We start from the raw sequence: 27,555 nt of genomic DNA on the forward strand, positions 1-27,555 counted from the left end.
TACTGCACCTATCTAAAAGAATATAACTACTATAATACTGCCCCTATGTACAAGAATATAACTACTATAATACTGCCCCCTATGTACAAGAATATATCTACTATAATACTGTCCCCTATGTACAAGAATATCACGACTATAATACTGCACCTATGTACAAGAATATAACTACTATAATACTGCTCCTACAGTATGTACAAGAAAATATCTACTATAATACTGCCCCCTATGTACAAGAATATAACTACTATAATACTGCCCCTATGTACAAGAATATAACTACTAAAATACTGCCCCTATGTACAAGAATATAACTACTATAATACTGCCCCCTATATACAAGAATATAACTACTATAATACTGCCCCCTATGTACAAGAATATAACTACTATAATACTGCCCCCTATGTACAAGAATATAATTACTATAATACTGCTCCTATGTACAAGAATATAACTACTATAATACAGCTCCTATATACAAGAATATAACTACTATAATACTGTTCCTATGTACAAGAATATAACTACTATAATACTGCCCCCTATGTACAAGAATATAGCTACTATAATGCTGCGCCCTATGTACAAGAATATAACTACTATAATACTGCACCTATGTACAAGAATATAACTACTATAACACTGCCTCCTATGTACAAGAATATAACTACTATAATACTGCCCCCTATGTACAAGAATATAACTACAATAACACTGCTCCTATGTACAAGAATATAACTACTATAATACTGCCCCCTATGTACAAGAATATAGCTACTATAATACTGCTCCTATATACAAGAATATAACTACTATAATACTGCCCCCTATGTACAAGAATATAGCTACTATAATACTGCCCCCTATGTACAAGAATATCACGACTATAATACTGCACCTATGTACAAAAATATAACTACTATAATACAGCCCCCTATGTACAATAATATAACTACTATAATACTGCCCCCTATATACAGGAATATAACTAATATAATACTGCCCCTATGTACAAGAATATAACTACTATAATACTGCCCCTATGTACAATAATATAACTACTATAATACTGCCCCCTATATACAAGAATATAACTACTATAATACTGCCCCCTATGTACAAGAATATAACTACTATAATACTGCCCCCTATGTACAAGAATATAACTACTATAATACTGCTCCTATGTACAAGAATATCACGACTATAATACAGCTCCTATATACAAGAATATAACTACTATAATACTGCCCCCTATGTACAAGAATATAGCTACTATAATACTGCACCTATGTACAAGAATATAACTACTATAACACTGCCTCCTATGTACAAGAATATAACTACTATAATACTGCCCCCTATGTACAAGAATATAACTACTATAATACTGCACCTATGTACAAGAATATAACTACTATAACACTGCCTCCTATGTACAAGAATATAACTACTATAATACTGCCCCTATGTACAAGAATATAACTACTATAATACTGCCCCCTATGTACAAGAATATAACTACTATAATACTGCTCCTATGTACAAGAATATAACTACTATAATACTGCCCCCTATGTACAAGAATATAACTACTATAATACTGCCTCCTATGTACAAGAATATAACTACTATAATACTGCCCCCTATGTACAAGAATATAACTACTATAATCCTGCTCCTATGTACAAGAATATAACTACTATAATACTGCCCCTATGTACAAGAATATAACTACTATAATACTGCCCCTATGTACAAGAATATAACTACTATAATACTGCTCCTATGTACCAGAATATAGCTACTATAATACTGCCCCCTATGTACAAGAATATAACTACTATAATACTGCACCTATGTACAAGAATATAACTACTATAACACTGCCTCCTATGTTCAAGAATATAACTACTATAATACTGCCCCCTATGTACAAGAATATAACTACTATAATACTGCTCCTATGTACAAGAATATAACTACTATAATACTGCCCCCTATGTACAACAATATAACTACTATAATACTGCACCTATGTACAAGAATATAACTACTATAATACTGCCCTCTATGTACAAGAATATAACTACTATAATACTGCCCCTATGTACAAGAATATAACTGCTATAATACTGCCCCCTATGTACAAGAATATAACTGCTATAATACTGCCCCCTATGTACAAGAATATAACTACTATAATACTGCCCCCTATGTACAAGAATATAACTGCTATAATGCTGCCCCCTATGTACAAGAATATAACTACTATAATACTGCTCCTATGTACAAGAATATAACTACTATAATACTGCTCCTATGTACAAGAATATAACTAGTATAATACTGCCCCTTATGTACAAGAATATAGCTAGTATAATACTGCCCCCTATGTACAAGAATATAACTACTATAATAGTGCTCCTATGTACAAGAATATAACTACTATAATACTGCCCCCTATGTACAAGAATATAACTACTATAGTACTGCACCTATGTACAAGAATATAACTACAATAACACTGCTCCTATGTACAAGAATATAACTACTATAATACTGCCCCCTATGTACAAGAATATAACTACTATAATACTGCCACCTATGTACAAGAATATAACTACTATAATACTGCCCCCTATGTACAAGAATATAACTACTATAATACTGCCCCCTGTGTACAAGAATATAACTACTATCATACTGCTCCTATGTACAAGAATATAACTACTATAATACTGCTCCTATGTACAAGAATATAACTACTATAATACTGCCCTCTATGTACAAGAATATAACTACTATAATTCTGCCCTCTATGTACAAGAATATAACTACTATAATACTGCCCCCTATGTACAAGAATATAACTGCTATAATACTGCCCCCTATGTACAAGAATATAACTACTATAATACTGCCCCCTATGTACAAGAATATAACTACTATAATACTGTCCCTATGTACAAGAATATAACTACTATAATACTGCCCCCTATGTACAAGAATATAACTACTATAATACTGCCCCTATGTACAAGAATATAACTACTATAATACTGCTCCTATGTACAAGAATATAACTACTATAATACTGCCCCTATGTACAAGAATATAACTACTATAATACTGCCCCCTATGTACAAGAATATAACTACTATAATACTGCCCCCTATGTACAAGAATATAACTACTATAATAGTGCTCCTATGTACAAGAATATAACTACTATAATACTGCCCCCTATGTACAAGAATATAACTACTATAATACTGTCCCTGTGTACAAGAATATAACTACTATAATACTGCCCTCTATGTCCAAGAATATAACTACTATACTGCTCCTATGTACAAGAATATAACTACTATAATACTGCCCCCTATGTACAAGAATATAACTACTATAATACTGCTCCTATGTACAAGAATATAACTACTATAATACTGTCCCTATGTACAAGAATATAACTACTATAATACTGTCCCTGTGTACAAGAATATAACTACTATAATACTTCCCCCTATGTACAAGAATATAGCTACTATAATACTGCTCCTATGTACAAGAATATAACTACTATAATAGTTCTCCTATGTACAAGAATATAACTACTATAATACTGCCCCCTATGTACAAGAATATAACTACTATAATACTGCCCTCTATGTCCAAGAATATAACTACTATACTGCTCCTATGTACAAGAATATAACTACTATAATACTGCCCCCTATGTACAAGAATATAACTACTATAATAGTGCTCCTATGTACAAGAATATAACTACTATAATACTGCCCCCTATGTACAAGAATATAACTACTATAATACTGCCCCCTTTGTACAAGAATATAACTACTATAATACTGCCCTCTATGTCCAAGAATATAACTACTATACTGCTCCTATGTACAAGAATATAACTACTATAATACTGCCCCCTATGTACAAGAATATAACTACTATAATACTGCTCCTATGTACAAGAATATAACTACTATAATACTGTCCCTATGTACAAGAATATAACTACTATAATACTGTCCCTGTGTACAAGAATATAACTACTATAATACTTCCCCCTATGTACAAGAATATAGCTACTATAATACTGCTCCTATGTACAAGAATATAACTACTATAATACTGTCCCTATGTACAAGAATATAACTACTATAATACTGTCCCTGTGTAGAAGAATATAACTACTATAATACTTCCCCCTATGTACAAGAATATAGCTACTATAATACTGCTCCTATGTACAAGAATATAACTACCATAATACTGCTCCCTATGTACAGGAATATAGCTACTATAATACTGCTCCCTATGTACAAGAATATAACTACTATAATACTGCCCCCTATGTACAAGAATATAACTACTATAATACTGCTCCTATGTACAAGAATATAACTACTATAATACTGCCCCCTTTGTACAAGAATATAACTACTATAATACTGCCCTCTATGTCCAAGAATATAACTACTATATTGCTCCTATGTACAAGAATATAACTACTATAATACTGCCCCTATGTACAAGAATATAACTACTATAATACTGCCCCTATGTACAAGAATATAACTACTATAATACTGCCCCTATATACAAGAATATAACTACTATAATACTGTCCCTGTGTACAAGAATATAACTACTATAATACTTCCCCCTATGTACAAGAATATAGCTACTATAATACTGCTCCTATGTACAAGAATATAACTACTATAATAGTTCTCCTATGTACAAGAATATAACTACTATAATACTGCCCCCTATGTACAAGAATATAACTACTATAATACTGCCCTCTATGTCCAAGAATATAACTACTATACTGCTCCTATGTACAAGAATATAACTACTATAATACTGCCCTCTATGTACAAGAATATAACTACTATAATAGTGCTCCTATGTACAAGAATATAACTACTATAATACTGCCCCTATGTACAAGAATATAACTACTATAATACTGCCCCCTTTGTACAAGAATATAACTACTATAATACTGCCCTCTATGTCCAAGAATATAACTACTATACTGCTCCTATGTACAAGAATATAACTACTATAATACTGCCCCCTATGTACAAGAATATAACTACTATAATACTGCTCCTATGTACAAGAATATAACTACTATAATACTGTCCCTATGTACAAGAATATAACTACTATAATACTGTCCCTGTGTACAAGAATATAACTACTATAATACTTCCCCCTATGTACAAGAATATAGCTACTATAATACTGCTCCTATGTACAAGAATATAACTACTATAATACTGTCCCTATGTACAAGAATATAACTACTATAATACTGTCCCTGTGTACAAGAATATAACTACTATAATACTTCCCCCTATGTACAAGAATATAGCTACTATAATACTGCTCCTATGTACAAGAATATAACTACCATAATACTGCTCCCTATGTACAGGAATATAGCTACTATAATACTGCTCCCTATGTACAAGAATATAACTACTATAATACTGCCCCCTATGTACAAGAATATAACTACTATAATACTGCTCCTATGTACAAGAATATAACTACTATAATACTGCCCCCTTTGTACAAGAATATAACTACTATAATACTGCCCTCTATGTCCAAGAATATAACTACTATACTGCTCCTATGTACAAGAATATAACTACTATAATACTGCCCCTATGTACAAGAATATAACTACTATAATACTGCCCCTATGTACAAGAATATAACTACTATAATACTGCCCCTATATACAAGAATATAACTACTATAATACTGTCCCTGTGTACAAGAATATAACTACTATAATACTTCCCCCTATGTACAAGAATATAGCTACTATAATACTGCTCCTATGTACAAGAATATAACTACTATAATAGTTCTCCTATGTACAAGAATATAACTACTATAATACTGCCCCCTATGTACAAGAATATAACTACTATAATACTGCCCTCTATGTCCAAGAATATAACTACTATACTGCTCCTATGTACAAGAATATAACTACTATAATACTGCCCCTATGTACAAGAATATAACTACTATAATACTGCCCCTATATACAAGAATATAACTACTATAATACTGCTCCTATGTACAAGAATATAACTACTATAATACTGCTTCTATATACAAGAATATAACTACTATAATACGGCCCCTATGTACAAGAATATAACTACTATAATACTGCCCCCTTTGTACAAGAATATAACTACTATAATACTGCCCTCTATGTCCAAGAATATAACTACTATACTGCTCCTATGTACAAGAATATAACTACTATAATACTGCCCCTATGTACAAGAATATAACTACTATAATACTGCCCCTATGTACAAGAATATAACTACTATAATACTGCCCCTATATACAAGAATATAACTACTATAATACTGCTCCTATGTACAAGAATATAACTACTATAATACTGCTTCTATATACAAGAATATAACTACTATAATACGGCCCCTATGTACAAGAATATAACTACTATAATACTGCTTCTATATACAAGAATATAACTACTATAATACGGCCCCTATGTACAAGAATATAACTACTATAATACTGCCCCTATATACAAGAATATAACTACTATAATACTGCTCCTATGTACAAGAATATAACTACTATAATACTGCCCCCTATGTACAAGAATATAACTACTATAATACTGCCCCCTATGTACAAGAATATAACTACTATAATACTGCTCCTATGTACAAGAATATAACTACTATAATACTGCCCCCTATGTACAAGAATATAACTACTATAATATTGCCCCCTATGGTCAAGAATATAACTACTATAATACTGCCCCTATGTACAAGAATATATCTACTATAATACTGCCCCCTATGTACAAGAATATAACTACAATAATACTGCTCCTATGTACAGGAATATAACTACTATAATACTGCCCCTATGTACAAGAATATAACTACTATAATACTAATAATATAACTAATATAATTCATTTAACCGTCACAGCGTCTTAATGAGATATTTTCCACCTTTTAGGACAGCTCTGAGCTCCTTACAGCGTTGCTCCATGGCGGAGCAGATATTCAGCAGGTCGGCTATGGAGCTCTCACCGCTCTTCACATTGCAACAATCTCAGGAAATCATGAAGTGAGTTATTGTTTTATTGATTACTTCGCTATGAAATATGGATGTTTGATTGGGTTTGTATATAAGTATCAGCGGGCTGATGAATGTGAACCCTCCTCTTACAGGGATCAGGAGAGCAGAGAAATGTTTATAGTCTCTGGAGGTTTCTTTAAGGACAAGTTGAGTTTTTGAAAATTGGGAATATTTTTTTTTTAATAAAATCCATTTCCTGCTTTTGTTTTTTTTCTGGGGTACAAAGCAGTTGTTATATAGTTACTCTCTAAGGTGGGCACTTAGTGTCAGGGTCTCTGGCAGTTCCGAGTCGGTGCAATAGTCTGCAGTGGAGTTTTTGAGAAAATTGCAGCAGCGTTTAGACCTTCTCCTCTTCTGATTTTTTTTTTTTTGCATTTTTCTTCTTATTTCCTGAAGCACATTGCAGAATAATCAACGTGAACAGCGCACGGCGCGTCAGCCGTGGCTACATCGCATTTGTGAAGTTTAATTGGCCCTTAACAATAAAACTTGTAGGTGTTTTGTCCTGAAGATGAAGGAGGCCGAAGAGGTTAGAGGTCTTCTGATTTTTTTTTTCCTAAGGAAGCCTACAGAGAAGCCTCTCATTTGTCAGCACACAGTGTGTTCTTCGGAGATACCCTCAGTCTCAGACCCTTGTATTAAATCATGTGGAAGTAAACAAGACCCCGAGTCTGACCCGGACCCCCGAATGTTTTGGCATCCAAAGAAATTGATATAGACTTCTATTTAAAAGCAGATGCAGAGGTCACTGCTTCCCCATTCTCTTCTAAAAGGCTTCACTAGACTTCAATATATTTCAGAATCTCAATTATTTGGCCATGTCTTGTGGTCTCGACATAAGGATTCTTAGGTGGGTCGGGGGCATTTGTGTTTTGTCTTCAATTATCAGGACTAATGTCAGATTTTTGTATCACTGTAAATGAATAAAAGGCATATTTAGGATACATGGATGTTATGATGGGTGTCTCCAACGTGAGACCCTCTTCTATTAGATCTTTCCAATAACTAAGAGTGTCTCTGCTCTGGAGGACCCAGGAGGACTTGATTCATGTCAATGGGAGGGATGCAATTCTACATTTGTCCTGTAGTGGCCACTGTTTGGAAATCGTACAACTTCACCTGGTGATTGAATCTGCCGATCACCAGGGATTTTTAGAAACCGAGACCCCCGGGCTGCTTCATTTCGGGGAAAAAAAAAGTTCTTAATCATAATTATGTGAGAAATGAAATGTAACAGTGGAGCTCTAAAGACAAATGTTGCACAGGGATTCATTTCCACCACTATGGATTCTGGAAGGATGATGTATTGTTCATCACAAAGTCACGATGGTGGAGACAGAGCAAAGGGTTTTCTAAAAAAAAAATATTAAAGATTCATTAGTAGATTGGCAGAACCCTGGTCCAGTGGGCACATCGGTAGTCCATGGCCGCCTGACAGGAGCCCTGCAATCGGCTTCTCACCTGCCGGCAGTTCTTCTGATTAGCGGGCTCGGAGCAGTATCATGTGTGCGTCACTTTTCCATGATGACATTGCACCTACAGCTCAGAAGAGGAGGCAGGTAGGATGCGGTTCATAAAGTTTTGGTCCGGTGGCCATGGACCAGTGATGAGGCCGGGGACCGGGGTTCTGCCAATCTATTTGCAGGAAATATTTTTTGTAAATTCTGCTTAGTTCCTCACCCCAACCTCCATGCATTCCCACTTTTTTCATGTCATCCCTAATGAACTCATGTCACATGACCTGGCGTCCGTGATGGTCGGGAGATATTAACAAAGTTAATTATTTTTAATTTTCTCATATCTTTTGGTGGTTTTCCCTATTCAAAAAAAAAATCCTTCTAAAAAGAGGTATACGGACACATCCTCTTAGCTTTTTGCTAAAAAAAAAAAACATGATTATGATACTCTGCCTGGAGATGTTTATGCTATATGTGTCTATGTGGCCACCTGGTGGTTCTGATGTGAAGCGCAGCCTGATGAGGGTCTTTTTAGAACATCCTGACGATGCTTTGAATTATATCGTAAGAAATAAGGATCCTTAAGCAAACTTGTAGAAATTGAAGAAGGAAGCCTTGCAAAAATTGTAATCCATATTCAAGGGTTCACTTATGACTTTATTAAGCTGGGATTGGTGTGAAGTGGACACATCTGTAGGTGGGTGTCTCAATAACGGAAGCCTCATTAATGGGTGTGTCTGGACCCCCTACTTGCCCAATCTACAAGTTATCGGTATCCACACTCCCTGCACGGTTTTCTTTCAGTGACTCCCATAGACTTCAATGGAGGGAGACACCCTTTCCATCCGGTAGTCACCAACTTGGCCCAATTCCTAATGAGAATCTAATACTTTACATACATTTACATGCAATGTAGAAAAGACTCTATCATCAAAAACAATAATTATTTGTTAGTTCAGAAATATCAAAACATAATAAACCGTAAAATCGTATAAAATTCAGGGAAAGTCCTTGACGCGGAGAACAAGCTCCGGAGGCGCCGAGCGAGGCTGCGGTAATGGCGGATGTACGGATGATTGCAGAGGTCCCTTCTCTCCTCAATAGACTGATTGCCTGTAAAGTCCATAAAGTCCGTGATATATTCCTCTCTCCGTCCTGCGTGAATCCGTCTGTAGTAAATCCGCCGTTCACCTCCGATCGTCTTTCCTTCTCATACATGAAATGTTTATTCTTTTGCGCTCAGGCTGTGGACATCTTATTACAACACGGGGCGTACGTCAACGTTCAGGACGCCGTATTCTTTACCCCATTACACATCGCCGCATACAACGGCCACGAGCAGGTGAGATATAACTCGTAACGTCTGCAGGGATGTAGCAGAGCTGGATTTGTTATTTTAGTCTGTGTAGTCAAAGGGCAGAAAATAATTCATAGTTCTTCCAAGACTGAGGAGTGAAAAATGAACTGTCCTATGTTCTTCATACATACGGGACTGTGCAAACGTGTTATTCAGGTGTCGAAAAAATGTGAGAAGCTATAAAAATAGAAGGGTTAATAGTTATTGTCACTTAACAGAATGCTAAGGGAATGAAATAAAGGGAAATGTAAATCTCATCAGTATCTGGTGACCGCCCGTCACCTCCATCATCAGTATCTGGTGACTGCCCGTCGCCTCCATCATCAGTATCTGGTGACTGCCCGTCACCTCCATCATCAGTATCTGGTGATCGCTCGTCACCTCCATCATCAGTATCTGGTGATCGCTCGTCACCTCCATCATCAGTATCTGGTGATCGCCCGTCACCTCCATCATCCCTATCTGGTGACCGCCCGTCACCTCCATCATCAGTATCTGGAGACTGCCCGTCACCTCCATCATCAGTATCTGGTGACTGCCCGTCGCCTCCATCATCAGTATCTGGTGACTGCCCGTCACCTCCATCATCAGTATCTGGTGACTGCCCGTCGCCTCCATCATCAGTATCTGGTGACTGCCCGTCACCTCCATCATCAGTATCTGGTGATCGCTCGTCACCTCCATCATCAGTATCTGGTGATCGCCCGTCACCTCCATCATCCCTATCTGGTGACCGCCCGTCACCTCCATCATCAGTATCTGGAGACTGCCCGTCACCTCCATCATCAGTATCTGGTGACTGCCCGTCGCCTCCATCATCAGTATCTGGTGACTGCCCGTCACCTCCATCATCAGTATCTGGTGATCGCTCGTCACCTCCATCATCAGTATCTCGTGACCGCCCGTCACTTCCATCATCAGTATCTGGTGACCGCCCGTCGCCTCCATCATCAGTACCTGGTGACCGCCCGTCACTTTCATCATCAGTATCTGGTGACCGCCCGTCACCTCCATCATCAGTATCTGGTGACCGCCTGTCACTTCCATCATCAGTATCTGGTAACCGCCCGTCACCTCCATCATCAGTACCTGGTGACCGCCTGTCGCCTCCATCATCAGTACCTGGTGACCGCCCGTCGCCTCCATCATCAGTATCTGGTGACCACCCGTTGCCGCCATCATCAGTATCTGGTGACCGCCCGTCGCCTCCATCACTTCTTCTCATCACTTGTACACAGGTTATGAAGGATCTCAGCAGGAGATTGTTCCAAACATCTTGGAGACCTGACCCCAGATCTTCTGTGTATGAGGCTTGTGTGGATCATTCTGTCTCCATCTGATCCCAGATAGACGGGATGATGAGATCAGGGCTCTGTGAGGCCGGATCATCATCTCCAGCATTCATAATTTTTAATAGCATTGGTTGGACGTTGGGGGTCATTGTCCGGCTGCAGAATACATTTTTAGCCAATCAGACGCCTCCTGATGGTATTACATGAAGGATAAGTGTCTGCCTGGATTTCTCAGCATTGAGGACACCATTAATACCAAATCCACTACTCCTTTTGCAGAAATTTAGCCACAAACTTTCAGGACCCTGCACTGTGCATCACTGCTGCAGACCCTCATTATTGTGCCGCTCTCCAGCCCTTCAGGAACAATCTGCTTCTCTTACAGCTGAACATTTCACATTTTACTCCTCAGTCTGGAGACCTGAGCACCTGCTGATATTTTTCTGCACCCACTTCCTATGTTTTCATACATAATGGAGTTGCTTGGCTTGCTTTAATGTAGGTTTGGTATTTGGCTGCAATTCTTCCATGAAGTAGATGGGTGTAGCTGGTCCCTCTGATCACTGCCGGTTCTGAGTTGATGGCACTGCTGGACTTCTCCTGATGTATCTTTCATTTGCTTCACTAATCTTCCTTGGACGTCCACTGCATCTACAGTCTTCATCATTGCCATTTCTTGGTGCTTCTTCAAAAGGTCTTGAACAGCACATTTTGAAGTCCCGATCTCCTCGGAAACATTTCCCTGGGAGACACCTTGCAGATGCAGTATAACTACCTTTTGCTCTTGTTGCTCTGCTTAGTTTTGCCATGGTTTATGACCTGTGACATGAAACTGTCTTCCATAATTTCACTTTTCTAACAGTTTAGCTGTTCCTCTCCCAATTTTAAGCCTCTTACACAGCTGTTTCTGTTTCCGTTAATGAATGTGTTACAAACTACATATGAACACGATCATTTTCACATATCTGGTATAATTGATTACTCATACACCTGACTATAATCCTACATAATCCCTGACTGTGCCAGTATAACTAGAAGAACAGATGAAGGCAAAGGGCGGTCACCAAATATTGATGAGATTTACATTTCTCTTTTGTTCATTCGTTTTGCATTTTGTTAATTGATAAAAGTAAAATATTTACTCTTCTATTATGGAAGCTTCTTACCGTGCAGCATTTGTTTTAAAGCCAACCTAAAAAAACCTCTGTGTTGTGCCGTTCCTCTGTTATCCAGTCTAGTAAAGATTGAATAAATTGGCAACTGGGCGTTACTAGTTAAGGTGTGCGTCCTTATACACTGTGATACTGACTTACTGTCTAATCAATACTGACCGTAGCATATGGACAAACCCCCCTAAAACTGAGCCAGGGTCACAACAGAGGAGCATCACTGCATAAAGGAATAAGAAAATATGACGCAGATGTGTAACTCAGGATCAGTAATGTAATGTATGTACACAGTGACTGCACCAGCAGAATAGTGAGTGCAGCTCTGGAGTATAATACAGGAGGTAACTCAGGATCAGTAATGTAATGTATGTACACAGTGACTGCACCAGCAGAATAGTGAGTGCAGCTCTGGAGTATAATACAGGATGTAACTCAGGATCAGTAATGTAATGTATGTACACATTGACTGCACCAGCAGAATAGTGAGTGCAGCTCTGGAGTATAATACAGGAGGTAACTCAGGATCAGTAATGTAATGTATGTACACAGTGACTGCACCAGCAGAATAGTGAGTGCAGCTCTGGAGTATAATACAGGAGGTAACTCAGGATCAGTAATGTAATGTATGTACACATTGACTGCACCAGCAGAATAGTGAGTGCAGCTCTGGAGTATAATACAGGATGTAACTCAGGATCAGTAATGTAATGTATGTACACAGTGACTGCACCAGCAGAATAGTGAGTGCAGCTCTGGAGTATAATACAGGATGTAACTCAGGATCAGTAATGTAATGTATGTACACAGTGACTGCACCAGCAGAATAGGGAGTGCAGCTCTGGAGTATAATACAGGATGTAACTCAGGATCAGTAATGTAATGTATGTACACAGTGACTGCACCAGCAGAATAGTGAGTGCAGCTCTGGAGTATAATACAGGATGTAACGAAGCATCAGTAATGTAATGTATGTACACAGTGACTGCACCAGCAGAATAGTGAGAGCAGCTCTGGAGTATAATACAGGATGTAACTCAGGATCAGTAATGTAATGTATGTACACAGTGACTGCACCAGCAGAATAGTGAGTGCAGCTCTGGAGTATAATACAGGAGGTAACTCAGGATCAGTAATGTAATGTATGTACACAGTGACTGCACCAGCAGAATAGTGAGTGCAGCTCTGGAGTATAATACAAGATGTAACTCAGGATCAGTAATGTAATGTATGTACACAGTGACTGCACCAGCAGAATAGTGAGTGCAGCTCTGGAGTATAATACAGGATGTAACTCAGGATCAGTAATGTAATGTATGTACACAGTGACTGCACCAGCAGAATAGTGAGTGCAGCTCTGGAGTATAATACAGGAGGTAACTCAGGATCAGTAATGTAATGTATGTACACAGTGACTGCACCAGCAGAATAGTGAGTGCAGCTCTGGAGTAGAATACAGGATGTAACTCAGGATCAGTACAGGATCAGTAATGTAATGTATGTACACAGTGACTGCACCAGCAGAATAGTGAGTGCAACTCTGGAGTATAATACAAGATGTAACTCAGGATCAGTAATGTAATGTATGTACACAGTGACTGCACCAGCAGAATAGTGAGTGCAGCTCTGGAGTATAATACAAGATGTAACTCAGGATCAGTAATGTAATGTATGTACACAGTGACTGCACCAGCAGAATAGTGAGTGCAGCTCTGGAGTATAATACAGGAGGTAACTCAGGATCAGTAATGTAATGTATGTACACAGTGACTGCACCAGCAGAATAGTGAGTGCAGCTCTGGAGTAGAATACAGGATGTAACTCAGGATCAGTACAGGATCAGTAATGTAATGTATGTACACAGTGACAGCACCAGCAGAATAGTGAGTGCAGCTCTGGAGTATAATACAGGAGGTAACTCAGGATTAGTAATGTAATGTATGTACACAGTGACTGCACCAGCAGAATAGGGAGTGCAGCTCTGGAGTATAATACAGGATGTAACTCAGGATCAGTAATGTAATGTATGTACACAGTGACTGCACCAGCAGAATAGTGAGTGCAGCTCTGGAGTATAATACAGGATGTAACTCAGGATCAGTAATGTAATGTATGTACACAGTGACTGCGCCAGCAGAATAGTGAGTGCAGCTCTGGAGTATAATACAGGATGTAACTCAGGATCAGTAATGTAATGTATGTACACAGTGACTGCATCAGCAGAATAGTGAGTGCAGCTCTGGAGTATAATACAGGATGTAACTCAGGATCAGTAATGTAATGTATGTACACAGTGACTGCGCCAGCAGAATAGTGAGTGCAGCTCTGGAGTATAATACAGGATGTAACTCAGGATCAGTAATGTAATGTATGTACACAGTGACTCCATCAGCAGAATAGTGAGTGCAGCTCTGGAGTATAATACAGGATGTGACTCAGGATCAGTAATGTAATGTATGTACACAGTGACTGCACCAGCAGAATAGTGAGTGCAGCTCTGGAGTATAATACAGGATGTAATTCAGGATCAGTAATGTAATATATGTACACAGTGACTGCACCAGCAGAATAGTGAGTGCAGCTCTGGAGTATAATACAGGATGTAACTCAGGATCAGTAATGTAATGTATGTACACAGTGACTGCACAAGCAGAATAGTGAGTGCAGCTCTGGAGTATAATACAGGAGGTAACTCAGGATCAGTAATGTAATGTATGTACACAGTGACTGCACCAGCAGAATAGTGAGTGCAGCTCTGGAGGATAATACAGGATGTAACTCAGGATCAGTAATGTAATGTATGTACACAGTGACTGCACCAGCAGAATAGTGAGTGCAGCTCTGGAGTATAACACAGGAGGTAACTCAGGATCAGTAATGTAATGTATGTACACAGTGACTGCACCAGCAGAATAGTGAGTGCTGCTCTGGAGTATAATACAGGATGTAACTCAGGATCAGTAATGTAATGTATGTACACAGTGACTGCACCAGCAGAATAGTGAGTGCAGCTCTGGAGTATAATACAGGATGTAACTCAGGATCAGTAATGTAATGTATGTACACAGTGACTGCACCAGCCGAATAGTGAGTGCAGCTCTGGAGTATAATACAGGATGTAACGCAGGATCAGTAATGTAATGTATGTACACAGTGACTGCACCAGCAGAATAGTGAGTGCAGCTCTGGAGTATAATACAGGATGTAACTCAGGATCAGTAATGTAATGTATGTACACAGTGACTGCACCAGCAGAATAGTGAGTGCAGCTCTGGAGTATAATACAGGATGTAACTCAGGATCAGTAATGTAATGTATGTACACAGTGACTGCACCAGCAGAATAGCGAGTGCAGCTCTGGAGTATAATACAGGATGTAACTCAGGATCAGTAATGTAATGTATGTACACAGTGACTGCACCAGCAGAATAGTGAATGCAGCTCTGGAGTATAATACAGGATGTAACGAAGGATCAGTAATGTAATGTATGTACACAGTTACTGCACCAGCAGAATAGTGAGTGCAGCTCTGGAGTATATTACAGGATGTAACGAAGCATCAGTAATGTAATGTATGTACACAGTGACTGCACCAGCAGAATAGTGAGTGCAGCTCTGGAGTATAATACAGGATGTAACTCAGGATCAGTAATGTAATGTATGTACACAGTGACTGCACCAGCAGAATAGTGAGTGCAGCTCTGGAGTATAATACAGGATGTAACTCAGGATCAGTAATGTAATGTATGTACACAGTGACTCCACCAGCAGAATAGTGAGTGCAGCTCTGGCGTATAATACAGGATGTAACTCAGGATCAGTAATGTAATGTATGTGCACAGTGACTGCACCAGCAGAATAGTGAGTGCAGCTCTGGAGTATAATACAGAATGTAACTCAGGATCAGTAATGTAATGTATGTACACAGTGACTGCACCAGCAGAATAGTGAGTGCTGCTCTGGAGTATAATACAGGAGGTAACTCAGGATCAGTAATGTAATGTATGTACACAGTGACTCCACCAGCAGAATAGTGAGTGCAGCTCTGGATTATAATACAGGATGTAACTCAGGATCAGTAATGTAATGTATGTGCACAGTGACTGCACCAGCAGAATAGGGAGTGCAGCTCTGGAGTATAATACAGGATGTAACTCAGGATCAGTAATGTAATGTATGTACACAGTGACTGCACCAGCAGAATAGTGAGTGCTGCTCTGGAGTATAATACAGGAGGTAACTCAGGATCAGTAATGTAATGTATGTACACAGTGACTCCACCAGCAGAATAGTGAGTGCAGCTCTGGATTATAATACAGGATGTAACTCAGGATCAGTAATGTAATGTATGTGCACAGTGACTGCACCAGCAGAATAGGGAGTGCAGCTCTGGAGTATAATACAGGATGTAACTCAGGATCAGTAATGTAATGTATGTACACAGTGACTGCACCAGCAGAATAGTGAGTGCAGCTCTGGATTATAATACAGGAGGTAACTCAGGATCAGTAATGTAATGTATGTACACAGTGACTGCACCAGCAGAATAGTGAGTGCAGCTCTGGAGTATAATACAGGATGTAACTCAGGATCAGTAATGTAATGTATGTACACAGTGACTGCACCAGCAGAATAGTGAGTGCTGCTCTGGAGTATAATACAGGAGGTAACTCAGGATCAGTAATGTAATGTATGTACACAGTGACTCCACCAGCAGAATAGTGAGTGCAGCTCTGGAGTATAATACAGGATGTAACTCAGGATCAGTAATGTAATGTATGTGCACAGTGACTGCACCAGCAGAATAGTGAGTGCAGCTCTGGAGTATAATACAGGATGTAACTCAGGATCAGTAATGTAATGTATGTACACAGTGACTGCACCAGCAGAATAGTGAGTGCAGCTCTGGAGTATAATACAGGATGTAACTCCGGATCAGTAATGTAATGTATGTACACAGTGACTGCACCAGCAGAATAGTGAGTGCTGCTCTGGAGTATAATACAGGAGGTAACTCCGGATCAGTAATGTAATGTATGTACACAGTGACTCCACCAGCAGAATAGTGAGTGCAGCTCTGGAGTATAATACAGGATGTAACTCAGGATCAGTAATGTAATGTATGTGCACAGTGACTGCACCAGCAGAATAGTGAGTGCAGCTCTGGAGTATAATACAGGATGTAACTCAGGATCAGTAATGTAATGTATGTACACAGTGACTGCACCAGCAGAATAGTGAGTGCAGCTCTGGAGTATAATACAGGATGTAACTCAGGATCAGTAATGTAATGTATGTACACAGTGACTGCACCAGCAGAATAGTGAGTGCAGCTCTGGAGTATAATACAGCATGTAACTCAGGATCAGTAATGTAATGTATGTACACAGTGACTGCACCAGTAGAATAGTGAGTGCAGCTCTGGAGTATAATACAGGATGTAACTCAGGATCAGTAATGTAATGTATGTACACAGTGACTGCACCAGCAGAATAGTGAGTGCAGCTCTGGAGGATAATACAGGATGTAACACAGGATCAGTACAGGATCAGTAATGTAATGTATGTACACAGTGACTGCACCAGCAGAACAGTGAGTGCAGCTCTGGAGTATAATATAGGATGTAACTCAGGATCAGTAATGTAATGTATGTACACAGTGACTCCACCAGCAGAATAGTGAGTGCAGCTCTGGAGTATAATACAGGATGTAACTCAGGATCAGTAATGTAATGTATGTACACAGTGACTGCACCAGCAGAATAGTGAGTGCAGCTCTCGAGTATAATACAGGATGTAACTCAGGATCAGTAATGTAATGTATGCACACAGTGACTGCACCAGCAGAATAGTGAGTGCAGCTCTGGAGTATAATACAGGATGTAACTCAGGATCAGTACAGGATAAGAGTTGTAATAACTTAGTGGCAACAAGAAGAGTTACAAACCTTTATTTCTTTTTAGGAATTGTTATTTAATGTAATGTGTCTGTGTTTTTCTTGATATATGGCAGGTTACTCGTCTCCTCTTGAAATTTGGGGCAGATGTTAACATGAGCGGAGAGGTGGGGGACCGACCCTTGCACTTGGCCTCAGCCAAGGGATTTCTCACCATTACAAAATTACTGATGGAAGAAGGTGTGAAGGCAGATGGTAAACACTTCAGCTCTTTGCATTTTCCTTTATGGGATTTTTACACACTGCTCAAAAAAATAAAGGGAACCCTGAAATAACACATCCTAGATCTGAATGAATGAAATCTTCTCATTGAATACTTTGTTCTGTACAAAGCTGAATGTGCTGACAACAAAATCACACAAAAATCATCAATGGAAATCACATTTATTAACCAATGGAGGCCTGGATTTGGAGTCACCCCCAAAATTAAAGTGGAAAAACACACTACAGGCTGATCCAACTTTGATGTAATGTCCTTAAAACAAGTCAAAATGAGGCTCAGTATTGTGTGTGGCCTCCACGTGCCTGTATGACCTCCCTACAACGCCTGGGCATGCTCCTGATGAGGCTCAGTATTGTGTGTGGCCTCCACGTGCCTGTATGACCTCCCTACAACGCCTGGGCATGCTCCTGATGAGGCTCAGTATTGTGTGTGGCCTCCACGTGCCTGTATGACCTCCCTACAACGCCTGGGCATGCTCCTGATGAGGCTGAGTATTGTGTGTGGCCTCCACGTACCTGTATGACCTCCCTACAACGCCTGGGCATGCTCCTGATGAGGCTGAGTATTGTGTGTGGCCTCCACGTGCCTGTATGACCTCCCTACAACGCCTGGGCATGCTCCTGATGAGGCTGAGTATTGTGTGTGGCCTCCACGTACCTGTATGACCTCCCTACAACGCCTGGGCATGCTCCTGATGAGACCGAGTATTGTGTGTGGCCTCCACGTGCCAGTATGACCTCCCTACAATGCCTGGGCATGCTCCTGATGAGGCTCAGTATTGTGTGTGGCCTCCACGTGTCTGTATGACCTCCCTACAACGCCTGGGCATGCTCCTGATGAGGCTGAGTATTGTGTGTGGCCTCCACGTGCCTGTATGACCTCCCTACAACGCCTGGGCATGCTCCTGATGAGACCGAGTATTGTGTGTGGCCTCCACGTGCCTGTATGACCTCCCTACAACGCCTGGGCATGCTCCTGATGAGGCTGAGTATTGTGTGTGGCCTCCACGTGCCTGTATGACCTCCCTACAATGCCTGGGCATGCTCCTGATGAGGCTGAGTATTGTGTGTGGCCTCCACGTGCCTGTATGACCTCCCTACAATGCCTGGGCATGCTCCTGATGAGGCTGAGTATTGTGTGTGGCCTCCACGTGCCTGTATGACCTCTCTACAACGCCTGGGCATGCTCCTGATGAGGCTGAGTATTGTGTGTGGCCTCCACGTGCCTGTATGACCTCCCTACAACGCCTGGGCATGCTCCTGATGAGACCGAGTATTGTGTGTGGCCTCCACGTGCCTGTATGACCTCCCTACAACGCCTGGGCATGCTCCTGATGAGAGCGAGTATTGTGTGTGGCCTCCACGTGCCTGTATGACCTCCCTACAATGCCTGGGCATGCTCCTGATGAGGCTGAGTATTGTGTGTGGCCTCCACGTGCCTGTATGACCTCCCTACAACGCCTGGGCATGCTCCTGATGAGGCTGAGTATTGTGTGTGGCCTCCACGTGCCTGTATGACCTCCCTACAACGCCTGGGCATGCTCCTGATGAGGCTGAGTATTGTGTGTGGCCTCTACGTGCCTGTATGACCTCCCTACAACGCCTGGGCATGCTCCTGATGAGTCTCAGTATTGTGTGTGGCCCCCACGTGCCTGTATGACCTCCCTACAACGCCTGGGCATGCTCCTGATGAGGCTGCGTATTATGTGTGGCCTCCACGTGCCTGTATGACCTCCCTACAACGCCTGGGCATGCTCCTGATGAGGCTGAGTATTGTGTGTGGCCTCCACGTGCCTGTATGACCTCCCTACAACGCCTGGGCATGCTCCTGATGAGGCTGAGTATTGTGTGTGTCCTCCACGTGCCTGTATGACCTCCCTACAATGCCTGGGCATGCTCCTGATGAGGCTGAGTATTGTGTGTGGCCTCTACGTGCCTGTATGACCTCCCTACAACGCCTGGGCATGCTCCTGATGAGGCTGAGTATTGTGTGTGGCCTCCACGTGCCTGTATGACCTCCCTACAACGCCTGGGCATGCTGCTGATGAGGCTGAGTATTGTGTGTGGCCTCCACGTGCCTGTATGACCTCCCTACAACGCCTGGACATGCTCCTGATGAGGCTGAGTATTGTGTGTGGCCTCCACGTGCCTGTATGACCTCCCTACAATGCCTGGGCATGCTCCTGATGAGGCTGAGTATTGTGTGTGGCCTCCACGTGCCTGTATGACCTCCCTACAACGCCTGGGCATGCTCCTGATGAGGCTGAGTATTGTGTGTGGCCTCCACGTGCCTGTATGACCTCCCTACAACGCCTGGGCATGCTCCTGATGAGGCTGAGTATTGTGTGTGGCCTCCACGTGCCTGTATGACCTCCCTACAACGCCTGGGCATGCTCCTGATGAGGCTGAGTATTGTGTGTGGCCTCCACGTGCCTGTATGACCTCCCTACAACGCCTGGGCATGCTCCTGATGAGGCTGAGTATTGTGTGTGGCCTCCACGTGCCTGTATGACCTCCCTACAACGCCTGGGCATGCTCCTGATGAGGCTGAGTATTGTGTGTGGCCTCTACGTGCCTGTATGACCTCCCTACAACGCTTGGGCATGCTCCTGATGAGGCTGAGTATTGTGTGTGGCCTCCACGTGCCTGTATGACCTCCCTACAACGCCTGGGCATGCTCCTGATGAGGCTGAGTATTGTGTGTGGCCTCTACGTGCCTGTATGACCTACCTACAACGCCTGGGCATGCTCCTGATGAGTCTCAGTATTGTGTGTGGCCCCCATGTGCCTGTATGACCTCCCTACAACGCCTGGGCATGCTCCTGATGAGGCTGAGTATTGTGTGTGGCCTCCACGTGCCTGTATGACCTCCCTACAACGCCTGGGCATGCTCCTGATGAGGCTGAGTATTGTGTGTGGCCTCCACGTGCCGGTATGACCTCCCTACAACGCCTGGGCATGCTTCTGATGAGGCTGAGTATTGTGTGTGGCCTCCACGTGCCTGTATGACCTCCCTACAATGCCTGGGCATGCTCCTGATGAGGCTGAGTATTGTGTCTGGCCTCCACGTGCCTGTATGACCTCCCTACAACGCCTGGGCATGCTCCTGATGAGGCTGAGTATTGTGTGTGGCCTCCACGTGCCGGTATGACCTCCCTACAACGCCTGGGCATGCTTCTGATGAGGCTGAGTATTGTGTGTGGCCTCCACGTGCCTGTATGACCTCCCTAGAATGCCTGGGCATGCTCCTGATGAGGCTGAGTATTGTGTCTGGCCTCCACGTGCCTGTATGACCTCCCTACAATGCCTGGGCATGCTCCTGATGAGGCTGAGTATTGTGTCTGGCCTCCACGTGCCTGTATGACCTCCCTACAATGCCTGGGCATGCTCCTGATGAAGCTGAGTATTGTGTGTGGCCTCCACGTGCCTGTATGACCTCCCTACAACGCCTGGGCATGCTCCTTATGAGGCTGAGTATTGTGTGTGGCCTCCACGTGCCTGTATGACCTCCCTACAACGCCTAGGCATGCTCCTGATGAGGCTGAGTATTGTGTGTGGCCTCCACGTGCCTGTATGACCTCCCTACAACGCCTGGGCATGCTCTTGATGAGGCTGAGTATTGTGTCTGGCCTCCACGTGCCTGTATGACCTCCCTACAACGCCTGGGCATGCTCCTGATGAGGCTGAGTATTGTGTGTGGCCTCCACGTGCCTGTATGTCCTCCCTACAACGCCTGGGCATGCTCCTGATGAGGCTGAGTATTGTGTGTGGCCTCCATGTGCCTGTATGACCTCCCTGCAAAGCCTGGGCAGGCTCCTCATGAGGCTGAGTATTGTGTGTGGCCTCCACGTGCCTGTATGACCTCCCTACAACGCCTGGGCATGCTCCTGATGAGGCTGAGTATTGTGTGTGGCCTCCACGTGCCTGTATGACCTCCCTACAACTCCTGGGCATGTTCCTGATGAGGTTGTGGATGGTCTCCTGTGGGATCTCCTCCCAGACCTGGACTAAAGCATCCGCCAACTCCTGGACTGTCTGTGGTGCAACGTGACGTTGGTGGATGGAGCAAGACATGATGTCCCAGATGTGCTAAATCGGATTCAGGTCTGGGGAACGGGCGGCCAGTCCATAGCTTCAATGCCTTCATCTTGCAGGAACTGCTGACATACTGCAGCCACATGAGGTCTGGCATTGTCCTGCATTAGGAGGAACCCAGGGCCAACCGCACCAGCATATGGTCTCACAAGGGGTCTGAGGATCTCATCTTGGTACCTAATGGCAGTCAGGCTGCCTCTGGCGAGCATATGGAGGGCTGCGCAGCCCTCCAAAGAAATGCCACCCCACACCATTACTGACCCACTGCCAAAAAGGTCATGCTGAAGGATGTTGCAGGCAGCAGATCGCTCTCCACGGCGTCTCCAGACACTGTCATTTCTGTCACATGTGCTCAGTGTGAACCTGCTTTCATCTGTGAAGAGCACAGGGCGCCAGTGGTGACTTTGCCAATCCTGGTGTTCTGTGGCAAATGCCAAGCGTCCTGCACGGTGTTGGGCTGTGAGCACAACCCCCATCTGTGGACGTCGGGCGCTCATACCACCCTCATGGAGTCGGTTTCTAACCGTTTGTGCAGACACATGCACATTTGTGGCCTGCTGGAGGTCCTTTTGCAGGGCTCTGGCAGTGCTCCTCCAGCTCGCATTGATGTGCCATCCTGGATGAGCTGCACTACCTGAGCAACTTCTGTGGGTTGTAGAGTCCATCTCATGCTACCATGAGTGTGAAAGCACAACCAACATTCAAAAGTGACCAAAACATCAGCCAGAAAGCATTGGTACTGAGATGTGGTTTGTGGTCCCCACCTGCAGAACCACTCCTTTATTGAGGGTGTCTTGATAATTGCCAATAATTTCCATCTATTGTCTATTCCATTTGCACAACAGCATGTGAAATTGATTGTCAATCAGTGTTGCTTCCTAAGTGGACAGTTTGATTTCACAGAAGTTTGATTTACTTGGAGTTATATTCTGTTGTTTAAGTGTTCCCTTTATTTTTTTGAGCAGTGTAGTTGTGCGGTCGGCTCCATCCATTTTGCATTGACTGCGTTCACACCGGGCAGGTTGCGGGGCCGCTGCCCCATACAGAGTTTGTTTCCAGTGGTCGGACCTGTATCTATCAGATCTTTTGCGCCTTTCTGCCCTCCATTAATATTGGCAACATGTAGTCAATCCTAAATTCTTAGAAATACTTGCAGATGACCTGAATTCTTTTTTTACTCCCTGGTTCATGGAAACCATCAACAAGCAGGTGAGTTGATTTTGAGAGATTTTTTTCAGGGCTTTTTTTGTTTTATTTTTATTATCAATTCAGTTTATTTACATAATAAATTCCAGATTGTCTGATAAGATCCATAAATATAGAAATACTTATAGCGTAGGGAGAGCCGGAGGGACCAGGGGCCTCTGGGAATGCTCCATTATACAGACGAGTCCTTCTTTACCTTTCCTGGGATGTGTGCCACAAGATAATCATCTTTGAGAAATTAAAAAAAGCATAATTTTGTGATACTCTGTTGGGAGTTGTTGATGCTATAGGTGTCTCTATGTTGCCGCCCAGTGGTTGTGATGTGAATTGCAGTCTGTCTAAAGTTTTGCTGGCATGTTATGATAATGTATTGAATTTATATTATTAACTAGCTAAGGTCAGGGTGGGCAGCGATCTGCCCATCCCCCCGGGACGTCAGGTATTGGTGGGACCTGGCATCTTATGACTGACAAATTCTTTCTTCCTTCAACCAGTTCTCCATATTGTAAGAGTAAGGGATCAGTCAACAGCAGCTTGTTGATTGTTTCATTTGTTCTAATGAGAAAACTGAAGATGGAAAGTGTCTGTTCCAGATGAGACTTCGCCCTGCGGGTAAATGTTGCATCTTTTCCACAGTCAACGCTCAGGACAATGAAGATCACGTGCCGCTGCATTTCTGCTCACGGTTCGGGCACCATGAAATTGTCAGATATCTTCTGCAGGATAACGCCGAGGTGCAGCCCCACGTGGTGAATATATACGGGGACACGGCCCTACACCTGTGAGTATCCCGGACCTCCAGGCATGGGCCCCACCGGCTGCAGGGGCATGGTCTACAAAAGGGGCCCCGAGATCAGTGTCAGACGGGGTCCCCCACATATATGGAGAAAAGTCGTACAGGGTGTAATGGGGTCTTGTTGTATTACGGCCCCACGAGCCTGGGATATGGGGTCACGGGCGGATCCTCTGCTCGGCCAGTTTGACCAGAAAGCACAAAATATCTTGACTCCTGGTTTCGGCCACCTCTCCGGAGGTAGACGGGTCCCGGAGGGTGAAGCCGGGGTCCCGTACACCACACGGGGGCCACCGCTGGATTATGTCTCTCTCTTTCTCACAGCGCCTGTTACAATGGAAAGTTTGAGGTGGTGAAAGAACTGATTGAGCTGTCGGGTGCGGAGAGTCTGAGCAAGGAAAACATCTTCAGCGAAACCGCGTTTCATAGGTAATAAAGCGCCAAAGTCACAGATAATATAGAATATAGAGTCCATTGTAATGTGTGATACATAGTAATATATAATGTACTGTATATAATCTATAATATACTAGATGTAATAATGTTTGATACATAATATATAATGTACTGTACATAATATGTAATATACTAAATGTAATAATGTGTGCTATATAATATAGAGTCCATTGTAATGTGTGATACATAGTAATATATAATGTACTGTATGTAATATATTAGAGGTAATAATGTGTGCTATATAATATACTAAATGTAATAATGTGTGATACATAGTAATATAAAACATATGGTATAATATCTAATGTACTAGATGTAATAGAGGGTGATACATAATATACTTATTGTATCTGATACTGTGATACATGTTATACCTAATATATACTGTACGCAATGTGTGATACATAGTAATATAAAACATGTGGTATAATATCTAATGTACTAGATAAGATGTGTGATACATAATATATAATATAAAGTACATTGTAATGTGTGATACACAGTAATGATGGAATAATGTGTGGCAATAAGTATATTATGTATATGTGATTCTTTGATAGGTTATAGATAATATATCTACTGTAATGTGTGATACATGGTATGATATAGAATATACGGCACATTATAATGTATGATATACAGTCTTGGCTGAAAGTGCTGGCACCCTTGAAGTATTTCTCCCAGACAATTGTAGAATTGCAATATGTTTTGTTATACACCGGTTTATTTCCTTTGTGTTTATTGGAACAACACAAAAAAAAACAGAGAAAAAAAAAGGCAAATTGGAAATAATTTCACACAAAACCCCAAAAATGGGCCGGACACAATTGTTACCACTTTCCCAAATTGTGGGTAAACAACTTTGTTTCCAGCAAGTGATGCTCGTTCACACCCACCTGTGGCAAGTAACAGGTGTGGGGAATATGAAAATCAGAGATTAGCAATGCTCCGCTCTACCTGCTCTACGATCCTGTGCAGAACCTACAATCCCATAGCTATTAAAGATACACATCCTATGGGGCAAAATTCACACCTGTGTTTTGTTAATTCCACTTTTTTTTTTATTGCTATGTCATAGAACAATACAAATCTGGTCAGTGCCGGCAGCCTATTGACGGCCATCATGGTGTAGAGGAGCACGCTGCTGTATTTGTGGCGCAGTCTGTGCTGCCTCCAGCGCAGGTGATGGAGGTGATGGACTGTGATACTATGAATGTTTTGCGCTTGTTACTTTGCATCAAGCAGTCTATGTTGTGCCGTTGTGATTCTCTGGGTTTCTCCACAGCGCCTGCACATACGGCAAAAATCTGGAGCTGATTAAATTCCTTCTTGATCAAAATGTCCTAAACATCAATCACCAGGGAAGAGACGGACACACAGGTAAGACGATGAGGCAGCGGCGGACACAGACGGAAGAAGACGATATATGGGCCCTCTGCAGTATAATAACTCCTCATAATAGACAATTCCTCCTGCCTTGGAGGAGATAGTGGCCCCCTCACCTCCTGGGACCCCATGCGGCTGCACAGGTTGCACCATTGACATGTCCGCCCCTGCACCAAGGAGCATTTCCCTCCGGATCGATCCTTTCCTTCCTGCACTGATCGCAGTCATTTGTGTGATCGCCCTCCGCAGCCGATCAACTGCAACTTCCTTTGTTTCAGTAACCTGAGAGCAGCTATACCGGTACCTTGGGGCGCAGCAAGAGTTAATAAGGTACATACGTCATGTCAAAATATTTTTGACATGTCAGAAGTTTTGATGGTTGGGAGTCTGGGTGCTAACACGTCGCCCACCGATCACTAGAACAGGAGCAAAGTAGAAAGTGATTCACAATTTGGCAAAGTTTGGCAACTTGGATGGAAAAATAAAAAGTGCCTTTCCTTTCCCTGCCAAGCTGGCAGCTAACATAAGACTGGTAGAGCTGGGTGACCAGGTATCCTAAGATGTTCTACGTAGTTGCCAATATGGCTGACAATGGTTAAAACCGTCCCTGCACAGTTAGGAAGAGCAGCTCCGGAGGAAATAACGCTCCATCTTGTGAAATACTTTGCAGACTACAGGAGAGTTTTATGACTGAGGGCGGAGAGGTACTTTAAGGGTTACCCATCTGCCACCGGGTAGCAATTAATTTAGATTAAGAAACGTTAATGTCTTGGAATGACGGATGTTTCCGCCCTTTCCACACTCCCAGCGCTTACAATTCTTCTTTCCTCTCTTTCTTATGTATTCATTTTTGTTTGGAGGTTATCATTCTTCTCGGCTGGCAGGATAAGCACCAGCCTGGTGGTTGTAATAAAATAAAATCATCTTGTCCTTTCAACACTTGGTAATTTTCGGCATAACATATTTCCCCAGGAAG

At 42.1% G+C, this 27,555-nt stretch overlaps 1 protein-coding gene across 1 annotated transcript in view; it reads left to right on the forward strand.

Annotated features, from left to right (window-relative positions):
• The window catches only part of TNNI3K (TNNI3 interacting kinase), a 266,835-nt gene that overhangs the window by 71,743 nt on the left and 167,537 nt on the right, over positions 1 to 27,555 (forward strand). Inside the window, exons 5-10 of the mRNA XM_073643899.1 lie at positions 7,072 to 7,182; positions 9,895 to 9,993; positions 18,478 to 18,616; positions 24,581 to 24,725; positions 25,062 to 25,166; positions 26,479 to 26,573. Coding sequence (XP_073500000.1) covers positions 7,072 to 7,182; positions 9,895 to 9,993; positions 18,478 to 18,616; positions 24,581 to 24,725; positions 25,062 to 25,166; positions 26,479 to 26,573 — 694 coding nt within the window. The remainder of the gene's footprint in view (positions 1 to 7,071; positions 7,183 to 9,894; positions 9,994 to 18,477; positions 18,617 to 24,580; positions 24,726 to 25,061; positions 25,167 to 26,478; positions 26,574 to 27,555) is intronic.

Source organism: Phyllobates terribilis, unplaced genomic scaffold (genome assembly GCF_046119375.1).
Source record: "Phyllobates terribilis strain yellow unplaced genomic scaffold, ASM4611937v1 Scaffold_8__6_contigs__length_399053987, whole genome shotgun sequence".
Classification (NCBI taxonomy): Eukaryota; Metazoa; Chordata; class Amphibia; order Anura; family Dendrobatidae; genus Phyllobates; species Phyllobates terribilis.